This window comes from Natator depressus, chromosome 20 (genome assembly GCF_965152275.1).
Source record: "Natator depressus isolate rNatDep1 chromosome 20, rNatDep2.hap1, whole genome shotgun sequence".
Taxonomy (NCBI): Eukaryota; Metazoa; Chordata; order Testudines; family Cheloniidae; genus Natator; species Natator depressus.
This window is the reverse complement of record NC_134253.1, coordinates 26019749-26042518: the sequence shown is the minus strand read 5'-3', so window position 1 is coordinate 26042518 and position 22770 is coordinate 26019749. Positions and strand designations below refer to the sequence as shown.

Sequence of the window (22770 nt, the reverse complement as noted above, 5' to 3'; positions counted from 1 at the left end):
CGGCTGCACAGATTCGCTCACTGTTGGCTAAACGAAAGCCGAATGTCTCCTGTGATCACAGGACTCCGGGAGCTGGAGATTTGTGGGGGGAACCCAGGAAATATGGTGAGATTCATGAACATGTGGGGAGAGGCAGGGCTCCCCCCTCACCACACACACACTGATGGAGCGTCTCCAAGGCAGCTAGAGAGGTTTATTGTATCTGTACATCTAAGAGCCCATGTTCACAGTGAGACCAGAGTCAGAGGAATCTCTGGCATTAAGAAGTCCCTTGGCCCATGTCCCAGGCCGGGGAGGGGGGGAGCTACATTCAACCAGTGGCGCGCGGGGGGGAGGGGGGTGCCAGTGCATTTCCCAGCATGCCTGGCCTCGATCCTTTAACAGGAGGGGTGCCCGCACGGACAGCTCCGGTCCCTGTCCCCAACCCGGTCCCAGCGTGGGGACGGGGAGCTGCCTGCGGGGAGCGGAGGGGCACACAACCAGATCCAAGCTGGAAGAGAGACTGGGCGTGGGCTGATGCCAAGGAGAAATGCCCTAAGGGCCTTGGCATCCCAGAGGGCGCCCCCAGCCTGGGGGCCGGATTCCTGTCTCTGGGGCTGGAATGCAGGTGGCGCGGGGCCCGTCTCAGCCGGTCAGAGCTGCAGGAAGCATGGGGCAGCGGGCACAGGCACAGCGGGGCAGGCCTGCCTGTCTGTCTGTCCCGTGGGGTTCCCAGGAGGGGGCACAATTCTCACAGTGCCCGATGGGTCAGGGCTGCCTGTGCTGGGAGGGACAGGGCTGCTCTTTCCAGAGCCAATGGGAAAGCACTGGACCTGGAACGGGCACGGCCCCCCGCTGCCAAGTCTTCTCAGGGCAGCGCCCCCATGGCTCCGGGAGCCGTATAGACTGGGCCAGGATCAGGCCCGGTGGCGGCAGGACCAAGCCCCCTCCCTGCAGGTGCCCGGTGCCCTGGGAGCAGATCTTGGCTCGGGGGCTGACAGAGTCCATTGCCGAGCAGGGGGTCACAGTGTTGGCACGTGTCTCCTGGCTGGGGTCACAGATGGGTGCTGTCCTTCAGGTCCTCGGAGTGGCTGACGCTGGCTTTCCGGCTGGGGCTGCTGGCAGAGACCAGGGTCAGGGGGTCGGGCCGGATGAGATACCTGTGGGGAGACAAAGGAGATGTCGGGGGGGCCAGGGGCCAGGCAGTCCCCCCGCCAGCCTTCGTTCCTGTCCCCCCGAAATGAGCAGGCCAGCTATACCCCAGCACCTCCCCTCTCTGGGGGGGGCTGCTGAGCCCAGCCCCCCTGGGCCCATGGGTGGGGGTGCTCCCTCACCAGGGGACGGCTGGGGGGATCCGGGTGGGACTGGGGGCTGTGAGGAGGGCTAAGCCCAGCGTGGATTTGGCCCGGGGCTGAGGATTGAAGGGGAAGGGTGTAGGAGAGGGGGGAGCAGCCGAATGCAACCTGGGCAGAGGGTGTGGGTGCCCCCCCCAGAGAGCAGCACCCGCCCCCCGCTGGCCGTGCCCCCGGCACTCACACCACGTCGTTGATTTCCAGCCGCGTGTCGGGCGAGGGGTTGAGCAGGATGTAAGACAGCGTGTTGCCCTGGTCCATCATGTCCACTGCAAGCGGGGGGGAGATGGTGAGACCCCTGCCCGGCCCCCCAGCCCATCCCTGGGCAGAGTCGGCCAGGCCAGTACCACCCCCAACCGCCGCTCAGACCCACGGGCCCAGCCCACCCAGACCTCCCCCAGCTCAGCCCGCCCGGACCCCGCTCCCAGCCCGCCCCGGACACCCCCCCAGCTCAGCCCCTGGGCCCAGCCCATCCGGGACCCTGCCCAGCTCGGCCCCCGAGCGCAGCCCACCTGGGACCCCGCCCAGCGCAGCCCCCCGGGCCCAGCCCCCGGCCCCCCCCAGCGCGGCCCCCGAGCCCAGCCCCCGGCCCCCCCCAGCGCGGCCCCCGGCACCCCCAGCGCGGCGCCCGAGCCCAGCCCCCGGCCCCCCCCAGCTCAGCCCCTGGCCCAGCCCCCAGCACCCCCCAGCTCAGCCCCTGGCCCAGCCCCCGGCACCCCCCGGCCCAGCCCCCGGGACCCCCCAGCTCAATCCCCGGGCCCAGCCCCCGAGACCAGCCCCCAGCACCCCCAGCGCGGCCCCCGAGCCCCCCGTACTGTAGCCGGCGGCCGAGAGCCCCAGATGTCTCATGCGGGTCTGCACCAGGGCGCCGAGCTCCTGGCGCTCGGAGCGGTGGGACAGCGCACGGCGCTGCTGGCTGATGCGCTCGGCCGCCGTCTGGCTGGGGCGGCGCCCGCCCTTGCGGCTCAGCCGCCGGGCCCACTGCAGGCTCTTGCGGCGCAGCAGCGGCTGCTCGGCCGGGTCGCGGCCCGTCGAGTCGCGGGGCCCCCGGCGGCAGAGCCGGGCGCCGCGCGGCTCCCGCGTGTCCTCGTCGTCCTCCGCGCTGACCGAGACCTGCGACTGGGGGGGGCGGGGGTCAGCGCGGGGGGCCGCGGACCCCCCCACCCGGGGGATCCGCGGTGCTGGAGGTGGGGGCGGGGCACAGAGGAGTGGGGACCCCCTGCCCCCCACGACCCGCCCTGGAGACCATCCCGTGGCCCCTGAACACACTGGAGGGGGATGATCCTGCTCCTGAAGGGGGGGGTGAGCGTGAACTGGGGGGGCCCCAGCCCTGCTCCGGGGGGGGGGAAGAGCCCTGATCCCGGGGGGGATGGGGGCACAGCTCTGCTCCCGGGGGGAGGGGGGGAATGGGGGCCAAGCCCTGATCCCGGGGGGAGAATGGGGGCCAAGTCCTGATCCCGGGGGGGATGGGGGCACAGCTCTGCTCCCGGGGGGGGGGAATGGGGGCCAAGCCCTGATCCCGGGGGAGGAATGGGGGCCAAGCCCTGATCCCAGGGGACCCAGCTCTGATCCCAGGGGGAGAATGGGGGCCAAACTCTCCTCCCGGGGGGGGGGAATGGGGGCCAAGCCCTGCTCCCAGGGGGAGAATGGGGCCAAGTCCTGATCCTGGTGGGGGATGGGGCCCAGCTCCGCTCCCGGGGAAGGATGGGGGCCAAGCCCTGATCCCGGGGCGGAGGGGAGGGGGGGGCACCTCGGTGGCAGAGAACAGGTGGCACTCGGTGCGGTAGATGCCGATCGGGATGTCGCCCGTGCTGGAGCAGAGCTTCTGGTAGAGGCGCCCGTAGGAGCGGATCCACAGGTCGTCCTCGGTCACCTTCAGCTGCGGGGGAGAGAGATGGGTCACCCTGCGGGGGAGGGGGCGTCCCCCTGCCCCCCTGAGCCTGCCATCCCCTCCCCATGCAGCAGTGACTGCTGCCCCCCTACCGGCACCTGCAGGGGGATGAGGAGCGAGCCCCACACCGAGAACAGAAGGGAAAGGGTGGGGGAGACAGAGAGCGAGGGGGCCGTGTGTGGGGACTGACGGACTGCGGGCAGCATGAGGGGACCGACCCAGTGTGCCATTTCAGATTTCGGGGAGCAACTTTGACTGTGATGCCAGGCCAGGGGCTACTTAGGGACCTAAAAAGTGTTTTGGCAGAGAACTTAGCAATTAGCTGACAGGAGCCCTGGATCTAATTCCTATAGAAAAGAACAAAGATTCAATAAATATTAGACCCACTCAGCCTTAATACTAACATGTTCTGACATCTTGTGGCAAGTCACCTATGGGACACTGGTTAGGTTTAAAAATGTAATGTTTATTCTTACTTTGTTACTAACTCTGCAGACAGAGAGACTCTGTCAGGACTCCTGGGTTCTATCTCAGCTCTGGGAGGGGAGTGGGGTCAAGTGGGTTACAGTGGGGGGCAGATACATCTGGGTTCTATATAAGAACATCAGAACGGCCAAACTGGGTCAGAGCAATGGTCCATCTAGCCCAGTGTCCTGTCTTCCGACAGTGGCCAGTGCCAGGTGCCCCAGAGGGAATGAACAGAACAGGGAATCATCCCTGTTCCCCATTCCCAGATTCTGGCAGAGGCTAGGGACACCATCCCTGCCCATCCTGTCTAATAGCCATTGATGGACCTAACCTCCAGGAACTTATCAGGTTCTTTTTTGAACCCTGTTATAGTCTTGGCTTTCACAACATCCTCTGGCAAGGAGTTCCACAGGTTGACTGTGCGTTATGTAAATACTTCCTTTTGTTTGTTTTAAACCTGCTGCCTATTCATTCCATTGGGTGACCCCTAGTTCTTGTGCTTTAAGTGAAGGAGTAAATAACACTTCCTTATTCAATTTTTCCAAACCATTCATGATTTTGTAGGTCTCTATCATATCCACTCTTAGTTGTCTCTTTTCTAGGAAGAAATATGGTGTCATCATGGTGGGTTTGGAAAAGTGGCATCAAAATTGTGAGCTTATATAGGGAGAAATAATCACAGAACTGGAAGGGACCTAGAGAGGCCATCCAGTCCGGTCCCCCACACTCAAGGCAGGACTAAGTATTATCTAGACCATCCCTGATAGGTGTTTCTCCAACCTGCTCTTAAAAATCCCCAATGATGGAGATTTCACAACCTCCCTGGGCAATTTATTCCAGTGTTTAACCACCCTGACAGGTAGGAAGTTTTTCCTAATGTCCAACCTAGACCTCCCTTGCTGCAATTTCAGCCCATTGTTTCTTGTCCTTGTTAAGAACATTTTTTCTCCCTCCTCCTTGTAACAACCTTGTATGTACTTGAAAACTATTCTCATGTCCCCTCTCAGTCTTCTCTTCTCCAGATGAAACAAACCCAATTTTTTCAATCTTCCCTCAGAGGTCATGTTTTCTAGACCTTTGATCATTTTTGTTGCTCTTCTCTGGACTTTCTCCAATTTGTCCACATCTTTCCTGAAATGTGGCGCCCAGAACTGGACACAACACTCCAGTTGAAGCCTAATCAGCGCAGAGTAGAGCGGAAGAATGACTTCTCGTGTCTTGCTTACAACACTTCTGCTAATACATCCCAGAAGGATGTTTGCTTTTTTTGAAACAGCTTTACACTGTTGACTCATATTTAGCTTGTGATCCACTCTGACCCCCAGATCCCTTTCCGCAGGACTCCTTCCTAGGCAGTCATTTCCCATTTTGTGTGTGTGCAACTGATTGTTCCTTCCTAAGTGGAGCACTTTGCATTTGTCCTTATTGCATTTCATCCTATTTACTTCAGCCCATTTCTCCAGTTTGTCCAGATCATTCTGAATTTTAATTCCATCCTCCAAAGCACTTGCAACCCCTCCCAGCTTGGCATTGTCCGCAAACTTTATAAGTGTACTCTGTATGCCATTATCTAAATCATTGATGAAGACATTGAACAGAACCGGACCCAGAACTTATCCCGCGGGACCCCACTCGTTCTGCCCTTCCAGCCTGACTGTGAACCATGGATAACTACTCTCTGGGAACGATTTTCCAACCAGTTATGCACCCACCTTATAGTAGCTCCATCTCGGCTGCATTTCCCTGGTTTGTTTGCAGTTACCTGTGTGCAGTTAACTGTCTGTCTGGGGCTAGGGCAAGCGCTGTGAGCAGACCTCAGGTGCAAAACTCAGGGGGGGCCAGAGCCCCCCCTGCCCTTCCTAAATGGCACCCCTTGGACAGACAGAAGACTGCATGTGGGGACGGATGGATGGAGGGCTGTGTGAGGGGACCGATGGACGGACAGAGGGCCATGTGAGGAGACACATGACTGGCCGGACAGATGTGTAAAGCAGAGGGATGGACAGGACAAGTGAGAGGCAGGCAGAGGGATGCAGACACAGATGCCCAGACACCAGGGTGAGGGGCAGGTGCCAGGCAGCGTCCGGCCAGGTACTCACCGCGCACAGGAAGCCAGAGCCTGGCATGGAGTCGAGCCCCAGGAGCAGGCGGGTGATGGAGATCATGTAATCCTTCACAAACGACTGCAGGACAGGGGGAAGGGTCAATGGGGAGCTTTCTGGGCCACCCCCTGCCCCCGATTCCCCATCTCCCCTTACTGGCAAGGAGGGGATGGGAGCAGATCTCACAGTGCAGATTGGTGAGGCCAGCCTGGCCCCTGGACCCAGCACAGCAGGCTCTGGGCTGCCCCTGCCAGGGCTGCAGGCTGGCATGTCCTCTGGTGGGGTGAGGGGGGCTGGGACGTCCCACACAGAGGGGGGAGGCTGGCACGTCCCAGGTATGGTGGGGCAGGATTGGGGGATTACCTGGTAGAGAAGGAGACAAGGGGATGCAGGGCTGGGTGTGGGGGGGCGGGGCTCCCAGGAGCAGGGAATAGTGGGTGTCCCCAGGGAGGGTACCTGGGGGAAGGGAGGGGAGGTCCCTCGGGGGGTCCGCAGGAACGGGGAGGGGAGGTCCCTGTGGATGGGGGGGGTGATGTTCTGCACCTCGTGGGAATACCCTACACCCCCATGTTTATCCTGTTTGTTTCTTCTACCTGACACAGTGCGGTTGGTTTGAAGCGTGTCAGAGGCTCCCCTTGGGAAAACAAGCCTGGTACATCTCAATTTCTTTGTTAAATTGATGAACTCATAGAAGCTGGCAGCGTCCAGCAGCATAACTGGACGCTGCAAGACCAAGGTTCCTAGGGTTGTGTCTGGGGCTGGAGATATTGGCCAGTGTCATTCGGTTGCACAATCCAAGGAGCAGCTGACATGGCAGAGGCTGTGCGTGACCAGCCCAGGAGTGGGGGTACTCACAGCAGAGCAGGGTCAGGCTGGCTCCCAGGGTCAAGGATTGGAGTGACCGAGCAGATCACCGGTCCGGATAACACCAGAGGGGGACGTCACAGTGGCAGAGCGAGCAGGGCGTATGTGCAGCTTGTTACTCCAAATGAAGTTCACACTTTAAGCACTGATATTTGTGATTTTAAGTGAGTCTTAAGCGCAGTGGCTAAGAACAGTCAGGAGGAGGTCAGAGGTTTGTTATTTTCTGTTTGCGTATTTCGGGAAAGGGAAGTTGGAACAGAAAAGCAGGAAAATGAGTGAAAGCAGTGAAGCGATTGTGAAGTTGGAGCTTTTTAGCCTGCAGATTGCAGACAAGGAGCGGGCGCACCAGAGATTACTGCAACTGAAAGAACTGGAGATAAAAGAGAGAGAAAGAGAGAGAGAGAAGAAAGAGAGAGCGAGCGAAAACACCAACTGGACCTGCTAGAGAAGCAGAACCAGAACCTCCCGACCCCAACGACTCCCATCACGCCAAAAATCCACCAGTGGGAACACTTATGTCCTGCATTCAGTGAGGACGATGGTATTGCTGAATATCTGACTGCCTTCAACAGGCCTGTGTGTAATACCTGAAATCCCCGATAAGAGTTCCTACCCTGATAGCGAAACCAATGGATGCAGCTCCAATGCCTGTGAGAACAGAGGATTTGAGACCTGGAAGTTGCAAGGTGGTCGTTTGGTGGGAGAGCTGTGGGGAAAAGGTGAATCTGATTGAAGGGTAAACACACCTAGCCCAGAGAGCACGGATCACAGCCCTCTAGTCTAGGGGGCAGGGAAGGACTCAGTGCTGGAGGGGGAAACACTCGGTAACCCCAAAAGGGAAGCTGGATTTTCTGCATGTGTACAGTCCTGGGGTTGGGAGACCACTCCCCAAAAGGCCAGCCAATGTGCAGGATCCTCCTCAACACCTACCTTGCCAGACCCTGAGGCACCAAAACTCCAGAAACATGGTTAAATTAAGAGCCCACACAGAGGGGAACACTGGAGGGAAGGAAAAGCCAGTGACTGATTCCATGGGAGAGAGTCAAAGGACACCATGGGTAATGAACAACTGACCTCAAACCAGACTATCTGAACAGAGGCGTGGTATCATAAAGATACCTGTAAACGTCCATCTGTGATAAAATGTTTTGGTATTAATGTTGAGTTTTGGGGATAAGAATTTTGACACGGATGTTAAACCTTACGGGAACGCTAGTTCTCAGTTAATACATGTAATCAGATTCAAAGCTTATCACAGCAGAGAAACCATAACAAACCTGGTTTGCTGTGTGTGCAAGGGGAGACTGAGGCACGCTGCCTCATGGCCACAATGGCTGGATGCCAAGAGAACTATAACACAAACTGCCTTCGAGCTAGTCAGTGACTAACCCTCTTGCAGTAAACTAAGGGGAGATGTGTGATGCTCTGTACCTCGTGGGAACACCCTGCACCCCCATGTTCATCCTTGTAAAATGACTGTGTGGTATCCAATGCAAAGGTTGTCATGTCGGGTGTCTTCGGAAGGCTCATGATGCACTGAGCAGTTGTTATAGTAATTGTTGTTATAGGTTGTAATTTCATGTATATAGTTATGAGGCTGAAAAATGTGCCCTCATGGCTTAAAACAGAGCCAGGCAAAACTCTCGAAGAGCAGAGGGGCAGTTCACACCTCATCAGGGCATGTATGGGACAAACCCAGCCCAGCCTCACAGGCACAAAGGACACTGGTCTGGGCAGCAACAAAGGATCTGTTGGACTCTGGAGTGAGTCACCGCCCTTCCTTTGGTCATTCAGGGACTGCAATGAGGTAATGCTCCCCTGACCCTGAAGTGGGGGAGGGGGGCAAAGCCAGGAGGGAAGAAAGAACATGATAAAAGGAAGAGACGTTTGCCAGGCTCTTCCTCTCTCTCTCCCACCTCCATCGACAGACACCACCACCAAGTGACTGAAGCGCTGATCAAAGGGGAGAGCCTGGCTGAAGGGCAACCACCAGCCTGTGGTGAGAAGCATCTCAGTTTGTAACAACATTGGAAGTGTTAAGATCATCTTAGAATGAGTTTTGCTTTTATTTCATTTGACCAAATCGGACTTGTTGTGCCTTGACTTATAATCACTTAAAATCTATCTTTGTAGTTAATAAATCTGTTTATTCTACCTGAAGCAGTGCGGTTGGTTTGAAGCATGTCAGAGGCTCCCCTTGGGAAAACAAGCCTGGTACACCTCAATTTCTTTGTTAAATTGACAAACTCATGGAAGCTTGCAGTGTCCAGCAGCATAACTGGACCAAGGTTCCTAGGGTTGTGTCCGGGGCCGGAGATATTAGCCAGTGTCATTCGGTTGCACAATCCAAGGAGCAGCTGACATGGCAGAGGCTGTGCGTGACCAGCCCAGGAGTGGGGTTCTCACAGCAGAGCAGAGTAAGGCTGGCTCCCAGGGTCAAGGATTGGAGGGATCTAGCAGATCACCTGTTCAGATAACCCCAGGGAGGGTCCCCAGGGGCAGGAAGAGGGGTCCCCAGGGGCAGGGGATTTCCCCAAGGAGGGTCCCTGGGGGCAGGGAGGGAGGGTCCCTGGGAGTTGGAGGGGGGTTGCTGGGGGTGGGGAGGGAGGGTCCCTGGGGGAGGGAGGGGTGTCGCCGGGGCAGGGGGTCCCTGGGGTACCTGGTAGAGCAGTGTGTCTAGCATGCTGACGCTGAACACCTTCCCTGCAGCGAAAGGCAGGCGGAACATGTACACCAGGTTGGAGCCGTTCTCCCGCTCCTTCTGTGGGCACAGAGAGCGAGTGAGTGGGGTGCAGCGGGCCAGGGCACGGGGGGGACAGGGAGATACAGGGGGGCAGCACGGGGCAGGGGGTGCAGGAGGCCAGGGGGGTAGGGGTGCAGCGGGGGGCGTGGGGCACAGCGGGGGCAGGCGGGAGCAGCAGGGAAGTGTGGGGGGGGGACAGGGAGTGTGGGGCAGCGTGGGTCCGGCCAGGCCGTACCTTCTCCAGCTTGGACAGGGCCAGCGCGTGGCGATCCTTGGCCTTGAACTGCATGAAGCGCATGTTGGCCGGGTGCGTCAGCTCGGTGATGATGTTCAGGCCTGGGAACAGCCTGCCCCGGGCACAAAGACGGGGTCAGACGGGCTCCTGAGCCCAGCCCCCACCCCCTGCTCTAACCACGGGACCCCGCTCCCCTCCCAGCGCCGGGGAGGGACCCCAGGCGTCCTGGCTCCCCCGGCCCCGTACCTGAACAGCGTCTGGACGTTGACGATGGTTTTGGCGTCGGCCATGTAGTCCTCGTCCGCGATCATGGAGCTCTCCTTGTCCACGACCACCATGCTGGCAGCAAAGGTCACGCCGCAGTGCAGCAGGTCGTCCAGGCTGGGGGGCGGGGGGTCGGCTGTTGTGCCAGGCAGCGCCGCCCTGCCCCACACCCCTCCCGCCCCACATGTGCCCAGCCTCCCCCCCCCCCCGGCCTCCACTGGCTTGCACCCCTGGGGGCCTCCAAAGCTACCCGAATTAGAGGGGGGTGAGGGCACAGGGCACCACGACGCCAACCGGATGGGGGCAGGCGGGAGGGGGCCGAGCTGGCCCACGCCACCGGCCCCCCAGCTGAGCCCGGGACCGTGCCCCAGAGCCCAGGGCCAAAGCAAGCGTGGCCGGAAATCCAGAGGGGACGAGTGGTTCCGCCTCCCTCCCTCCTGGGTCCGCCCCAGCCCTTGCCCCGGTCTGCCCCATGCAGCACCTACTCACTTATCGATGGAGCCCACCATGTAATAGACCAGGGGGAACCAGCAAATGGCCTCCAGGAACTGGGTCTCTGGCCTGCAAGTGAAACGGGGGACGGCAGTGGAGGGGCAGACGGGGGGGGCGATCCCTGCTCCCACCCAGTCTGCATTACTCCACCCCCACCCCCCCAGCCTCTGCCCCCGCCCCACGGCCTGGCCCCCCACATGTCCCTGTCCCACTCCCTCTGCCCAATACCCAGTGGTGTGCCGGCGAGCCCAGCACCCGCTGTCTATCCCTGACAGCTCCCCCTCTCCCCCCAGCCCATGCCTGTGCCCTGGGGCCCCCTCCCCGACCCCTTTACCCGGGGCAGGTCCCTCACATGTTCTCCAGCAGCAGCACGATGGGGCTGAGCTCCTTGCGGGGCCGGTAGTACGCCCGCAGTGGCACGATGAAGTTGTACAGCCCATTGCCGGCTCTCTCAGCCGAGACAATGATGAGCTCGTTCTGGAAGCGGTAGGCGCGGGCGTCCTCGTACGGGTAGTGGTGGCAGCTCTGCAGGGGCAAGCGGGGTTCGCCGGGGGCACCACCCCCCCTCATTCCCTGCCAGTGCTGAGACTGGCGCCTGGGACCCCCCAGGGATCTGACTTGGCTGGGGGTACAGCTGGCTTCTGGGGTGCCAGCATGGCAGGGGTTAAACCCCACCGATCCCCCAGCGCAGAGGGGGCGTGACCAACCCCCCATTTCCCACCAGCAAAGCGGGGGTTAACACCACCGATCCCCCAGCCCAGAGGGGGCGTGACCCATCCCCCCATTTCCCACCAGCAAAGTGGGGGTTAACCCCACCGATCCCCCAGCCCAGAGGGGGCGTGACCCATCCCCCCATTTCCCACCAGCAAAGCGGGGGTTAACACCACCGATCCCCCAGCCCAGAGGGGGCGTGACCCATCCCCCCATTTTCCTCTGATCCCCAGCTGGAGACTTGGGGCTGAGGTGGGGGGTGACCCCCTCCCCGTTCCTTCCTGGATCTATACGTTGGTGGGGGGGTTGTATCATCCTTTGCTCACTTGTGCCCCCTCACCTGCAGCCTCTTAGGGGGGCCAGCCATGTGTCCCTGGGGTGGCCCCAGGGGGTCACTGGGGCAGGGCAGGGGCCCCTGGGATGGTGCTGGGGGCCCAGCCCAGGGCCCCTTGGCATCGCCCCCGGGGGCATCTTGCCCAGCCCTGGTGGTACCTTGTCCAGCCGCAGGCAGCAAAAGGGGGTCTTCTCCTGGACCAGGTGGCAGAGGGCGGGGGAGCTGCCGATGTAGGGGGAGTTGGTGGGGTAACCCTTTACCCAGCTGGAAGACCAAGAGAGAGGGGGAAGGAGGAGCTGGGGGGCAGGGAGAAGGGGAGGCCAGCGCCCTTTGGGGGGCCTCGCTCCTCATAGCCCCAAAGCGCCAGGCCGGGCGCATTGGAGCTGGGCAGGAGACACGGGCATCCTGCCAAGCCGGGCAGCTCCTTCCAGCTGGGTTAGTGCACGGGGCATGGGTGTCTGTCTGTGCTCTGGGCAGCCCTTAACTCTCGGGGGTCCCTCGTGTACCCCACACCACACGCTCACGTGCCTGGAGACACGCACATGCTGTCGTTGGCAAACCCCCCTGGGGTCTCCCATACCGGGGGGGAGCATGCGGGCATTGGGGGATTGCGGCTCCCGACCCATGGACAGCCGCCTCTCTCCCCACTGCTATAAACATTTCCCGTCGGGACCCTGCAAGGGGCGCTGCAGGTCCAGGCCGGAATTCGCGGGGGCAGCACCAGGCGTGCCCCAGAGGCAGGTCCCTACATGCCCCACTCCCCTCCGTCCCCGTGGCCTCTCCGTGGACGGGGCCAGTCAGGACGCTGAGACCCCCCCAGCTCGAGCCGTGTCACACAGGGCCCCGTGGCAGGCGGGGCGGGCGGGTCCTTACGTGCCGGAGGCGGCTGCGGCGCCGTCAGAGTGGGTGGCCTCGTCCTCCGACTGGTCGCTCAGCAGGTCGAAGGCGGGGCTGGGGATGGCGTCCACCACCTCCAGCACGGGGGCGATGCTGCGGCGCTTCTCGGTGCCCGCCGGGTCGCCCGGCAGGCCCAGCGTGGTCCCGCCCACGCTGTCCGGGCTGCTGCCAGAGTCCGGCAGGTCCATGGCCACCGTCCCTGCACGGCCGGGGGGCAGGCGGGTCAGGGCACTCTCCGGGGGGGAAGGACCCTGAGCCCAGCCGTCCTGGCTGCCCCCACATGCCTCCCCCAGCCTGCAGGGGGGGGTGTGGGGCCGATTCTGTGACATGCCCCCCGAGTGGGGGCAGGCTGAGCCCCAGCAAACTCGTATCACATGATGCCACCCAGCGAGGCTGGACTGGAACCCGGCCCCCAGCTGGGCCCCGCCCCACCAGCCACCTGGTGCCCTGCCCCCCGGGTTTGGAGAGCAGGCAGCTGGGCCTGTGCTGGGTGGGGATTGGCTGCGGCAGTGCAAAGGGCTGGCTGGGGATTGGTGGGCCCCATGCTGAGTGATGATTGGCTGGGGAAGTGTGAAGGGGCAAGTGGGGATTACTAAGGGAGGGTGTGGCCCAGTGCTGGATGGTGATTGGCTGGGGTAGTATGACGAGCCAGCTGGAGATTGGTGGGAGTTTGGCAGGGCCCCATACTCAATAATGACCGGCTGAGGAGGGGTGAAGGGCCGGCTGGGGATTGGTGGGGCACTCTGGGGGGAGTCCCATGCCGGGCGGTGATTGGCTGAGACCTGACAGGCCAGCAGGGGACGAGGGGAGAAAGCTGGGGTTCCGATTGGCTGCAGCAGGGTGAAGAGCCAGCGGGGGATTGGTGGGGAACTGGCGGGCTCCGTGCCGGGGGGCGACTGGCTGGAGAGGTGTGAGGGCCGGGCGGGGGCTCACCCATGCTGGCGATGACGCTGTGCACGGGCAGGCGCGTCAGGCCGGGGTAGGCCGGGGTGGGCAGCCGGCTCTGGCGCAGATGCTCCTGCTGGCGGAAGATGAAGGCCGAGTTCTCCTCCTTGGAGATGTTGATGTAGAAGCAGGTGTCGGAGGAGGCCAGGATGTGGCAGGGCCCCGGGTTCAGCAGGATGTTGCTCTTGTCCTCCCGGCACACGCCGATCAGGCACACCCCGTACCTGCCGGGGCAGCCGGGGTCAGCGCCTGGCTCCCCCGGGAGGGGGCTCAGCCCTGGAGAGCTGGTGGAGGGAGGCGTGTGCAAGCCAGCTCAGAGCTCCTGGGGGTGCAATCGGCGTGCAGGCCTGGCTGGGTGTAAGTGTGCTCATGAACAGAGAACACGCGCAAGCTGGATCATGCGCGTGCACAGGGGTGCGTGTGGGCGAGGATGTCTGCGCACGTGCAAGGGCATGCAAATGTGTGTCTGCAGGCGGGGCACGAGTGTACATGTGTGTAAGTGTGTGCAAGCACACAGAAGAGTATGCCAATGTCTGTAAGTGTGTGCATAAGTGTACAAGGACATGTGCGAGCATGTGCATGCATGTGCAAGGGTATGCACCAATCAATGTGTGTAAGCATGCGCACCAGGGTGTAAGCTTGCCCACGTGCGTGCAAGCACCTGGAAGGGTATGCCAATGTGTGTGAGCGTGTGCATAAGTGTATGAGCACGTGTGTGAGCATGGGCACGAGCATACACATGTGCGTGCATGTGCAAGGGCGTGCCAGCATGCGGGGGTGCACACGCGGCACATGGAGCCGCCCTCCCCCGGCCCCGCGTACCTCTTGTGGGCGTGGAAGGAGGCGTAGGTGAAGCTCTTGCCCTGGTATTGGCCCAGGAACTTGCTGTCCCCCAGCCGGACGTGGTAGACCTCGTTGGCCGAGCAGCGGCTGTACATCCTCTGCCATTGCTCCGGGGAGGCGGGGCCGTCCCTGCGGGGGGAGAGACGCCCCCCATGTGCATCACAGCCCTTGGGTCGGGGGGGGGCCCTCCCCCGACCCCCGCCCAGGAGGGAGGGGAGCACTGGCCTGTGGACTCACCCCCGGTGTCGCTGGTGCCTGGGTCACGGCAGGGAAAGTCCACGGGTCTCCAGCCATTCACAGAACGCAGGGGGGGATGTCCCAGAGCTGGGCAGGGTTGGGGCCCCTCCCTCTGCTGCTCGCCTGGCTCTGGATGCGGGGGCTCCAGCCGGGGGTCGGCCCCAGGACGAGGGGCCCCAACGTCTCCTCCTGGCCCGTGACCCAGAGGCAAGTGCGTCCCCTCCCTCCGCAGCGCGTCACCCACCCAGGCCCCAGGCCAGACTCACCTGGACAGGGGCTGCCAGGTGCTCGGCCGCGGCTTGAAGGGCTCCATGGGGGTGGTTCTGTCCAAAGGCACCAAGGGGCAAATGACAACCGACCCCATCCCTGCCACCCCACCATCCCCCACCCTGGCAATCGGCTCAGGCTCTCTGCACACTCAGGCAGATGCTGCTGGGGCTAGTCTCCCCCACCCTGCTGCTGACTCCTGCCTCCCCCAGTGCACCTAATGCTGTTTCCTCCCCCACCCTGGCACTGGCTCCTCCCCTGCTTCTTTCTCAGTGCTGCTGTGGAGGGGCACAGGTCTCCAGGGCAGGAGGAAGTGCTGTGGGGCTCCCTGGTCCCACCCCACCCTTGACTGCCTTCCCTCCCAGAAGAGTTTGAGTACTGACCCCAAGGTGGGTGGAGAGACCTGCTGCTGGGGTGCGATTGGCAGGACCCCCAGAGCAGTGGGGCTGAAAATCAACACCCCACTGGGATGCACTGGGTGGGTTCCCCCAGCCCGAAAGCGACTGGCTCAGGCTCTGTGCAGACGCAGGCAGTGCTGCTGGGTCTAGTGCAGCCCCAGCTGGGGGCGGTCAGCCAGCGACAGGCACAGCTACTCACTGTCCCCGCGAGGTGTGGATCAGCAGCGTGATGAGGGTGGAAGTGGCTGGACACACACAGTTCAGAGCCAACATGGCGTACTTGAATTCTTCTTCGCAGACCACGTGATCTGCAGAGAGAGGCGCACACGGGCTGGGAGCCAGGGCCGAGGCTGCCCCGGAGGAGCTGGGCCTGCTCCCCCAGCTGCTTGCTTCCTTCATCCGTCCCTTCCTTCTTCCCTCCATCCGCCTATCATCCTGCCTCTGCCAGCTCTCCGTCCACCCAGCCACCCGACCACCTTCCCTCCTTCTCTAGCTCTCCGTCCATCCCCGTCCACTCCTCTGTGTGCTCTGTTCATCTACCCTCTGCCTGATCCCTCCCTCCATCCCCGTCCACTGTCTGCTCTATTCATCTACCCCCCGCCTGATCCCCCCCTCCATCCCCATCCACTGTGTCTGCTCTATTCATCTACCCCCCGCCTGATCCCTCCCTCCATCCCCGTCCACTGTGTCTGCTCTATTCATCTACCCCCTGCCTGATCCGTCCCTCCATCCCCGTCCACTGTGTCTGCTCTATTCATCTACCCCCTGCCTGATCCCTCCCTCCATCCCCGTCCACTGTGTCTGCTCTATTCATCTACCCCCTGCCTGATCCATCCCTCCATCCCCATATACATCCCCATCTCCCCATTTATCCACCCTCATTCATAACCCTCTATCCAGCCAACCCTCCATCCCCCCATCCCCATAGACACCTCCCATCTCTCTCCTCTCCCCCGTTGCCGATCACTGCAGGAGCATGGGGCAGGGGCAGGAGAGGGTGCCAGGGGCACAGCGGAGGCAGAGACAGGACGGGGGCAGAGAGGGCCCAGCGAGGGCCGTGTGAGGGCGCCTCACCTGCGAATTTGATGTGGAACTTGTTCTCGGGTTTGAGGATCTGCACGTACAGGGGGCAGTTGGGGGCAAAGTCCTTGACCGCCCAGGCCCTCAGGATGGTCTGATGATCCTGGGGGGATGGGCAAGATGGGGCAGAGCATCACAGCCAGGCCAGCCCCCTCACGTTTCCCCCAGCCCCCCAGGTGCCAGGAGGGATCACACCTCCCCACAGCCCCCAGCACCCTGCTGCGCAGCGTGGTCCCCAGAGACCCAATCGGCCTGGCGTGGACACAGCGACCCACGCAGGGCGCCATGGCTGGGAAATGCAGACAGCCTGGCAGCTGCTTCCTGCTGCCCTGCACCAGGGGGTCTCAGCCTGCCCAGGTGGGGTCCCTGCAGAGGATGGAGACCCGGACAACACGGTCCCTGCCAGCGCGTATCCCAGAAGCCACTGCAGGAGAGCTGTGTGGCCCAGCATCCAGCACGACGGGGCCCCGATCTCGGTCGGGGTCTGGGCAGCGCCCGGCACGACGGGGCCCTGATCTTGGTCGGGGTGTCTGGGTGCTACCCTGTAATAAATACCCCTCCCCCAGTACCATCTTTAACCCAGTGCTGGGTCCGGCTGGGTGGCCCGCAGGGCGGGATATCAATGCGTGGCACCTACCGCAGCGATCCGGTCCCCCTCGAAGCGGTTGCTGAGGATAAAGCAGGCCTCTGCGTCATCCATCCTTCAGCGTGGGGAGAAGAGACGGGGATTAGCCGGAAACCAGACCCCAGCGGGGCAGCTTAGACCAGCTATGGGGAGCAAAGTGGCTGGAGACAGGATGGGACTGGACCCCCTGCTCCCCCATTACAGACAAGGCCAGTTCCCTGCCCCGGCACCCCTCCCTTCACAGACAGGGTGGGGCAGGGCCCCCCATATGGGTCCGCCAGCTGGCTAGGGGGGGCAGCCAAGATTTTCTGACCCCACTGGCCAGTTCCATCGATTCCCTCTGTCATTGGCCGACGGGGATGGGAGGAAGGGCCCCCGAGGCCTGGGGCAGCCCCGCCTGGCTGGCACTCACTTGGCCCGCATGAGGTCCTGGTCCTTGAGGGCCGAGCCCTGCAGGAAGATGACGCGCTGGGACCAGAGCGGGATCTGCAGCACCCGCCGCACCGCCACGTCCATCTCCGTGGGGCACAGGATCACCACATAGTAGTCCTGCCGGGGAGTCGCGGGGCATGGTCAGGGCACGGTCAGCCCTCTATGCCACCCCCACGGCCGGCCCCCCGGGCCAGCCCCCCTATGCCATTCCCCTATGCCAGCATGGCCAGCCCCCCATATCCCAGTACAGCCAGCCCCCTGTGCCAGGTACCTACACCTCCCCGGCCCAGCCCGCCCCCTGGGCCAGCCCCCCCATACCAGCCTCTATCCCAGCATGGCCAGCCCCCTGTGCCAGATACCTACACCTCCCCGGCACGGCCCGCCCCCTGAGCTAGCCCCCCCCCCCGCCAGTCCCCATCCCACTATGACCACCCCCCTCCATCCACCATCCCCACCCCACCCGCTCCCTCCCAGTTTCCCTTTCCCCTCCCTGCACCCTTCCATGGGGTCCGGAGGGTTCAGGGAGCGCAGAGCTCCAGCCCTGGGCTACGCCAGCCCTTCGCCTGCCCGCTGAGCCCCTCTGAGCCCTGCACAGCAATGGGCAGCCCCCGCATCCAGGGAGGGTGCAACGCGCATTGCTAGGCCAGACCCCCCGCACCCACACGGCCGCAGAGCGGTGCCAAGGCACCAGCCCATCGGGGCCTCCTGGAACAGCCCTTCCCCCTCCCCCCGCAGCACCGTTCCCCTGCACCTCCCCAGCTGGGATCAGGGCTCAGTGCCCCCTTGTGCCCACAGTGCCCAGCTCTTCCTGCTGCAGCACGGGGTGGGGGTCCAGAGCTTCACTCTATAGGGGTCGATGCTGTGATGTTCCTGACGTGAACTGGGACCGTGTAGATCATTGTCGCAACCAAGGTCCAGTAGTGGCACCAAATCGTGTATAAAGCGGGTCAAATGAGGTGTCTAAGACGAGGTGATGGTTGGCTGGTTAGGATTGTGCTGTCTGGGTGCATGTGTCAGTTTTGTATTTGAAGTTATCAGTATTGGCTCCGTACTGTCTGTAGCTCAAACCTGCGCTCTGCTTCTGGGGGACGCCCCAGACACGTTGGTGTCAGCTCTGCCCAGCCTGCTGGGTGGCCCAGTAAGGACCATCAGCGACACAACTGGCCCATTGCGAGAAGGCAGACGCGCCTGGGGACTCAGCCAGGCAGGCAGGGACCTGCCCATGGACCGAACTCTGAGGTGTTTCCAGGCCATGGGCTGGGCAGCTTGTCCTTGGGACAAAGAAAGCAGAGGCCACCTGGCAAGAGACTATACAAAGCTACTGCAGCTCCTCCACCTGGTCGTCTGTCCTGCTGCTCACCTCTGGAGGGACCTTGCTACACACGGAAGCTCTGAACCCGGGACGGAAGGACCCCTCTGTGACGATGTGACGCAGCAGGGAGGGGGGAGTGTTGACCTGGGAATGTGCCCTGGGGACGGGAGACCTGAGAGCCTGTCACCTGAGCCAGGAGGGGGAGGGGGAGGTGACACCTCTGCCCAGGAATGTGGACGGAGGCTGCAGCAGGGAACCTGCTGGGTGGGTTTAGTTTCAGTTTGGGGCTGGGTGGAGGAACACAGGGAACCCCAGGGCTGGGGTCTAAGCTCCCTGCTCCCCCAGAAGGACTTCACTGAGGGGTCCTGGGTGTCCCCACAAGCTCTGTTTTGGACTGTGTTCCTGTTGTCCAATAAACCTTCGGTTTTACTGGCTGGCTGAGAGTCTCAGTGAATCCCAGGAAGAGGGGTGCAGGGCCTGGACTCCCCCACACTCCGTGACAACTGGTGGCAGCGGTGGGATCTACTGCACCCCGTGAACGGCGCTTCCTGCAGTAAGTGACTGGGGAACAGTAAAACGAAGGGGGATTGACGGGGACCAGGCGTGCTGAAGATTCAGAGAGAGACGGTTCCAGGGGGCGGTTAACCCCTGGGAGTGTGTGACCAGAGAGAAGGACTTTTGCAGTAACAGGGTCCCCCGGGGGATTGCAGCGAGCGGTCCCAGGGGCGGAGGAGTCTGCAGCTCGACCCTGGCAAAGAGGTGGTGACCTCAAGAAGGACTGGCACACTAGGGGCTTTTCCTGGAAACCGTGGACAGCTGCCCGGCCTGCGAGTGGCCAGCCGGGAGATGTACGCTAAACGCCTTAAGAGCGACCTGGTGGAGCTGTGCAGGCAGAGTGGGCTGCGCGTCGGGAGGTCCACCAAGGAACAGCTGATTGCCCAGCTGGAGGAGAGGGATCGCTTGGATGACCCGATCCCTGTCCCTGAGGGAAGCCGCCCGGCGGACGCAGCGTGGGCCGTGGGGCCTGACCAGGCTGGGAGGGGTCAGACTGCTGCCCAGGACACCCCGAGACCCTTCCTACCTATGCCTGGGGGAGGGGTTGTGGGAAGCCCAGCGAATACCGAGGGCCCCCTGACCCCAGCAGCCAGCAGGGGATCCTCCCAGCGGAGCTCCCCATCCCTGGAGCGGATGCGGCTGGAATGGGAGAGGGAGAGGAAAATGAGGGAGCTGGAGGATCATGAAAAACAACGTCAACATGAGGAGAAACAACGTCAACATGAGCAGGAGGAGAAGGAGAAACAACGTCAACATGAGCAGGAGGAGAAGGAGAGGGAGCGTCAGGAGAAGGAGAGGGAACGTCAGGAGAAGGAGAGGGAGCGTCAGGAGAAGGAGAGGGAACGTCAACATGAGCAGCAGGAGAAGGAGAAACAAAGACAGCATGAGCTGGAGCTGGCCAGGCTGAGGAGCAGTGGGGCCCCGGCTGCGGTGAGTGAGGGGGGACCCAAGACTGCAAGGAGCTTTGATAAGTGCTTCCTGGCCCAGCGGAAGGAGGGGGAGGACATAGATAGCTTCCTGACGGCCTTTGAGAATGCCTGCGAGCTGCACAGGGTTGACCCTGCCGACAGGCTCCAGTTCCTCACCCCCTTACTGGACCCCAAAGCCGTGGAGGTGTACAGCCGGATGACAGGGCCAGAGGCTGGGGACTATGAACTGTTCAAACAGGCCCTGCTCCGTGAGTTTGGGCTGACCCCCGAGATGTACCGGAGAAGGTTCCGGAGTCAGCGTAAAACGCCTGAGGTCACCTACCTACAACTGGTCAACAGGATGCAGGGATATGCCCGCAAGTGGACAGCGGGGGCCCAAACTAAAGAGGACCTGCTTGACCTGTTTGTACTGGAGCACCTGTATGAACAGTGCCCTTCCGACCTGAGGCTGTGGCTGGTGGACAAAAAGCTCGCGAACCCCCAGCATGCAGGGCAGCTGGCCGACGAGTTTGTGAACAGTCGGTCAGGGGGTAGCCGGGAGGAGTCCCAAAAGAACAGGCCCCCCCCGATGCAGAGAGAGAGTCACCATGGGGCCTCCCAGCGGGGAAATAGGGAGAACCCCCTCCAAAGGGGAACGCCTGGTGTCGGGCCCCTCCGACCCGTTCGAGGGGACCAACGTGACCTGAGCTGCTATCACTGTGGCCAGAGAGGCCACGTACGGGCCCAGTGCCCCGGGCTCCGGGACAAACTGAGCAGACCCAACCTACCCAGGGTTAACTGGGTAGGGACTCAGCTGGACGAGGGGCAGGCGACCCAGGAAAGGGGGGCTACCAGTTTGCCACCTGCTCAGGAGGGAAGAGTACCCCCAGCCAGCCCCGCCAGAGGGCTGGAGGCTCTGGACTCAGGGTGCTCGGTTTACAGGGTGGGTGCGGGGCTGTCCCTCCGGAGAGAGTGCCTTGTTCCCCTGGAGGTGGATGGGAGGAAGGTCAATGGATACTGGGATACGGGCGCGGAGGTGACGCTGGCCCGGCCCGAGGTGGTGGCCCCAGATCGGGTGGTGCCCAACACCTACCTGACCCTGACGGGGGTGGGCGGGACCCCATTTAAGGTGCCCGTGGCAAGGGTACACCTGAAATGGGGGACCAAGGAGGGCCCCAAGAATGTGGGGGTACACCACCATTTGCCCACTGAAGTTTTGATGGGGGGAGACCTAGAGGACTGGCCAAGCGACCCCCAGACGGCCCTGGTTGTGACCCGTAGCCAGAGCCGGCGAGGGGCACTGCGACCTGACCCTGGGGAGGGTACCACACTGGAGGCGCGAGACCCTACTCGGGTGGGGAGGGAGCGCCGAGGGGCACGGCTCAGAGAGGCTGCGGCCTCAGACCTGGCCACGGAGGGGGAACCGGGCCCCATCCCTTCCCCAGCCGCTGAGTTCCAGGCCGAGTTGAGGAAAGATCCCTCCCTGCAGAAGCTCAGGGACCTGGCCGACCTCAGTGAGGGACGGACCATGAGGAGAGGCTGCCAGGAGAGGTTCCTGTGGGAGAAGGGGTTCCTGTACCGAGAATGGGCTCCCCCAGGGGAAGGGGAGTCCTGTGGGATCAGGAGGCAGCTGGTGGTCCCCCAGAAGTACCGCCGCAAGCTCCTGTCCCTGGCCCATGACATCCCCCTCGCAGGGCACCAGGGAATCCGGCGCACCCGGCAGAGGTTGCTACAGAACTTTTACTGGCCCGGGGTCTTTACCACCGTCCGGCAGTATTGCCGATCCTGTGACCCCTGTCAGAGGGTGGGGAAGGCCCGGGACAAGGGGAAAGCGGCGTTGAGACCTTTGCCCATCATAGAGGAGCCTTTCCAGAAGGTGGCCATGGACATCGTGGGGCCTCTCAGCAAGACGACCCGGTCGGGGAAGAAATACATTCTGGTGGTGGTAGATTTCGCCACCCGCTACCCCGAGGCAGTGCCCTTAGCTTCCATTGAAGCAGACACCGTGGCAGATGCGCTCCTGACCATTTTCAGCCGAGTGGGGTTCCCCAGGGAAGTCTTGACAGACCAAGGCTCCAACTTCATGTCGGCCCTGCTCCGGTGCTTGTGGGAGAAATGTGGGGTCCGGCATGACTGGGCCTCAGCGTATCACCCCCAGTCCAATGGGCTGGTGGAGAGGTTTAACGGGACGCTAAAGATGATGCTGAAAACCTTTATGAACCAGCACCCGCAGGATTGGGACAAGTACTTACCTCACCTGCTGTTCGCGTACAGGGAGGTGCCCCAGGAGTCTACCGGATTTTCGCCTTTCGAACTGTTATATGGAAGGAGGGTGAGGGGCCCCCTGGACCTGATGAGAGACGAGTGGGAGGGGAAGGCCACTCCCGATGGAGAGTCAGTGGTGGAGTATGTCCTGACCTTCCGAGAGAGACTGGCTGAACTCATGGGCCTGGCCAGGGAGAATCTGGCCAGAGCCCAGAGGAAGCAGAAGGTCTGGTATGACCGCACGGCGCGGGCCCGTGCCTATGCCACCGGGGATCAGGTGATGGTTCTCATCCCCGTGAGAAAGAACAAACTACAGGCCGCCTGGGAGGGCCCGTTCAAGGTCGTCAAGCAGCTCAATGAGGTAAACTATGTGGTGGAGCTGTCGAACCGGGCCCACCACCGCCGGGTGTACCATGTGAATATGATGAAGCCATATTATGCCAGGGGGAATGTGGTGTTAGCTGTGTGTGGTCAGTGGGAGGAGCAGGGAGATGACCCTTTAGTAGATCTATTCCCTGGGACCAGAGCTGGTTCCCCCCTGGAAACAATCCCCCTCTCGGATCAGCTCACC

At 62.1% G+C, this 22770-nt stretch overlaps 1 protein-coding gene across 6 annotated transcripts in view; it reads right to left on the bottom strand.

Moving 5' to 3' along the window:
- Positions 1 to 269: 269 nt before the first annotated feature.
- The window catches only part of LOC141975386 (potassium channel subfamily T member 2-like), a 42823-nt gene continuing 20322 nt past the window's right edge, over positions 270 to 22770 (bottom strand). Inside the window, exons 12-30 of one of the 6 annotated variants that reach the window (XM_074935708.1) lie at positions 17140 to 17276; positions 16740 to 16803; positions 16097 to 16205; positions 15222 to 15330; positions 14624 to 14680; positions 14100 to 14249; positions 13266 to 13501; positions 12309 to 12531; positions 11594 to 11699; positions 10743 to 10915; positions 10388 to 10459; positions 9881 to 10015; positions 9635 to 9746; positions 9316 to 9414; positions 5790 to 5873; positions 3082 to 3210; positions 2147 to 2450; positions 1516 to 1600; positions 270 to 1139 (exon numbers count right to left, since the gene is read on the bottom strand). In XM_074935708.1, the coding sequence (XP_074791809.1) occupies positions 1034 to 1139; positions 1516 to 1600; positions 2147 to 2450; positions 3082 to 3210; positions 5790 to 5873; positions 9316 to 9414; positions 9635 to 9746; positions 9881 to 10015; positions 10388 to 10459; positions 10743 to 10915; positions 11594 to 11699; positions 12309 to 12531; positions 13266 to 13501; positions 14100 to 14249; positions 14624 to 14680; positions 15222 to 15330; positions 16097 to 16205; positions 16740 to 16803; positions 17140 to 17276 (2490 nt within the window). In that variant the 3' untranslated portion in view covers positions 270 to 1033. Of the gene's footprint in view, positions 1140 to 1515; positions 1601 to 2146; positions 2451 to 3081; positions 3211 to 5789; positions 5874 to 6536; positions 7363 to 9315; positions 9418 to 9634; positions 9747 to 9880; positions 10016 to 10387; positions 10460 to 10742; positions 10916 to 11593; positions 11700 to 12308; positions 12532 to 13265; positions 13502 to 14099; positions 14250 to 14623; positions 14681 to 15221; positions 15331 to 16096; positions 16206 to 16739; positions 16804 to 17139; positions 17277 to 22770 lie in introns of those variants that run through there. The other 5 variants (XM_074935706.1, XM_074935707.1, XM_074935709.1 and 2 more) reach the window with 5 other exon arrangements.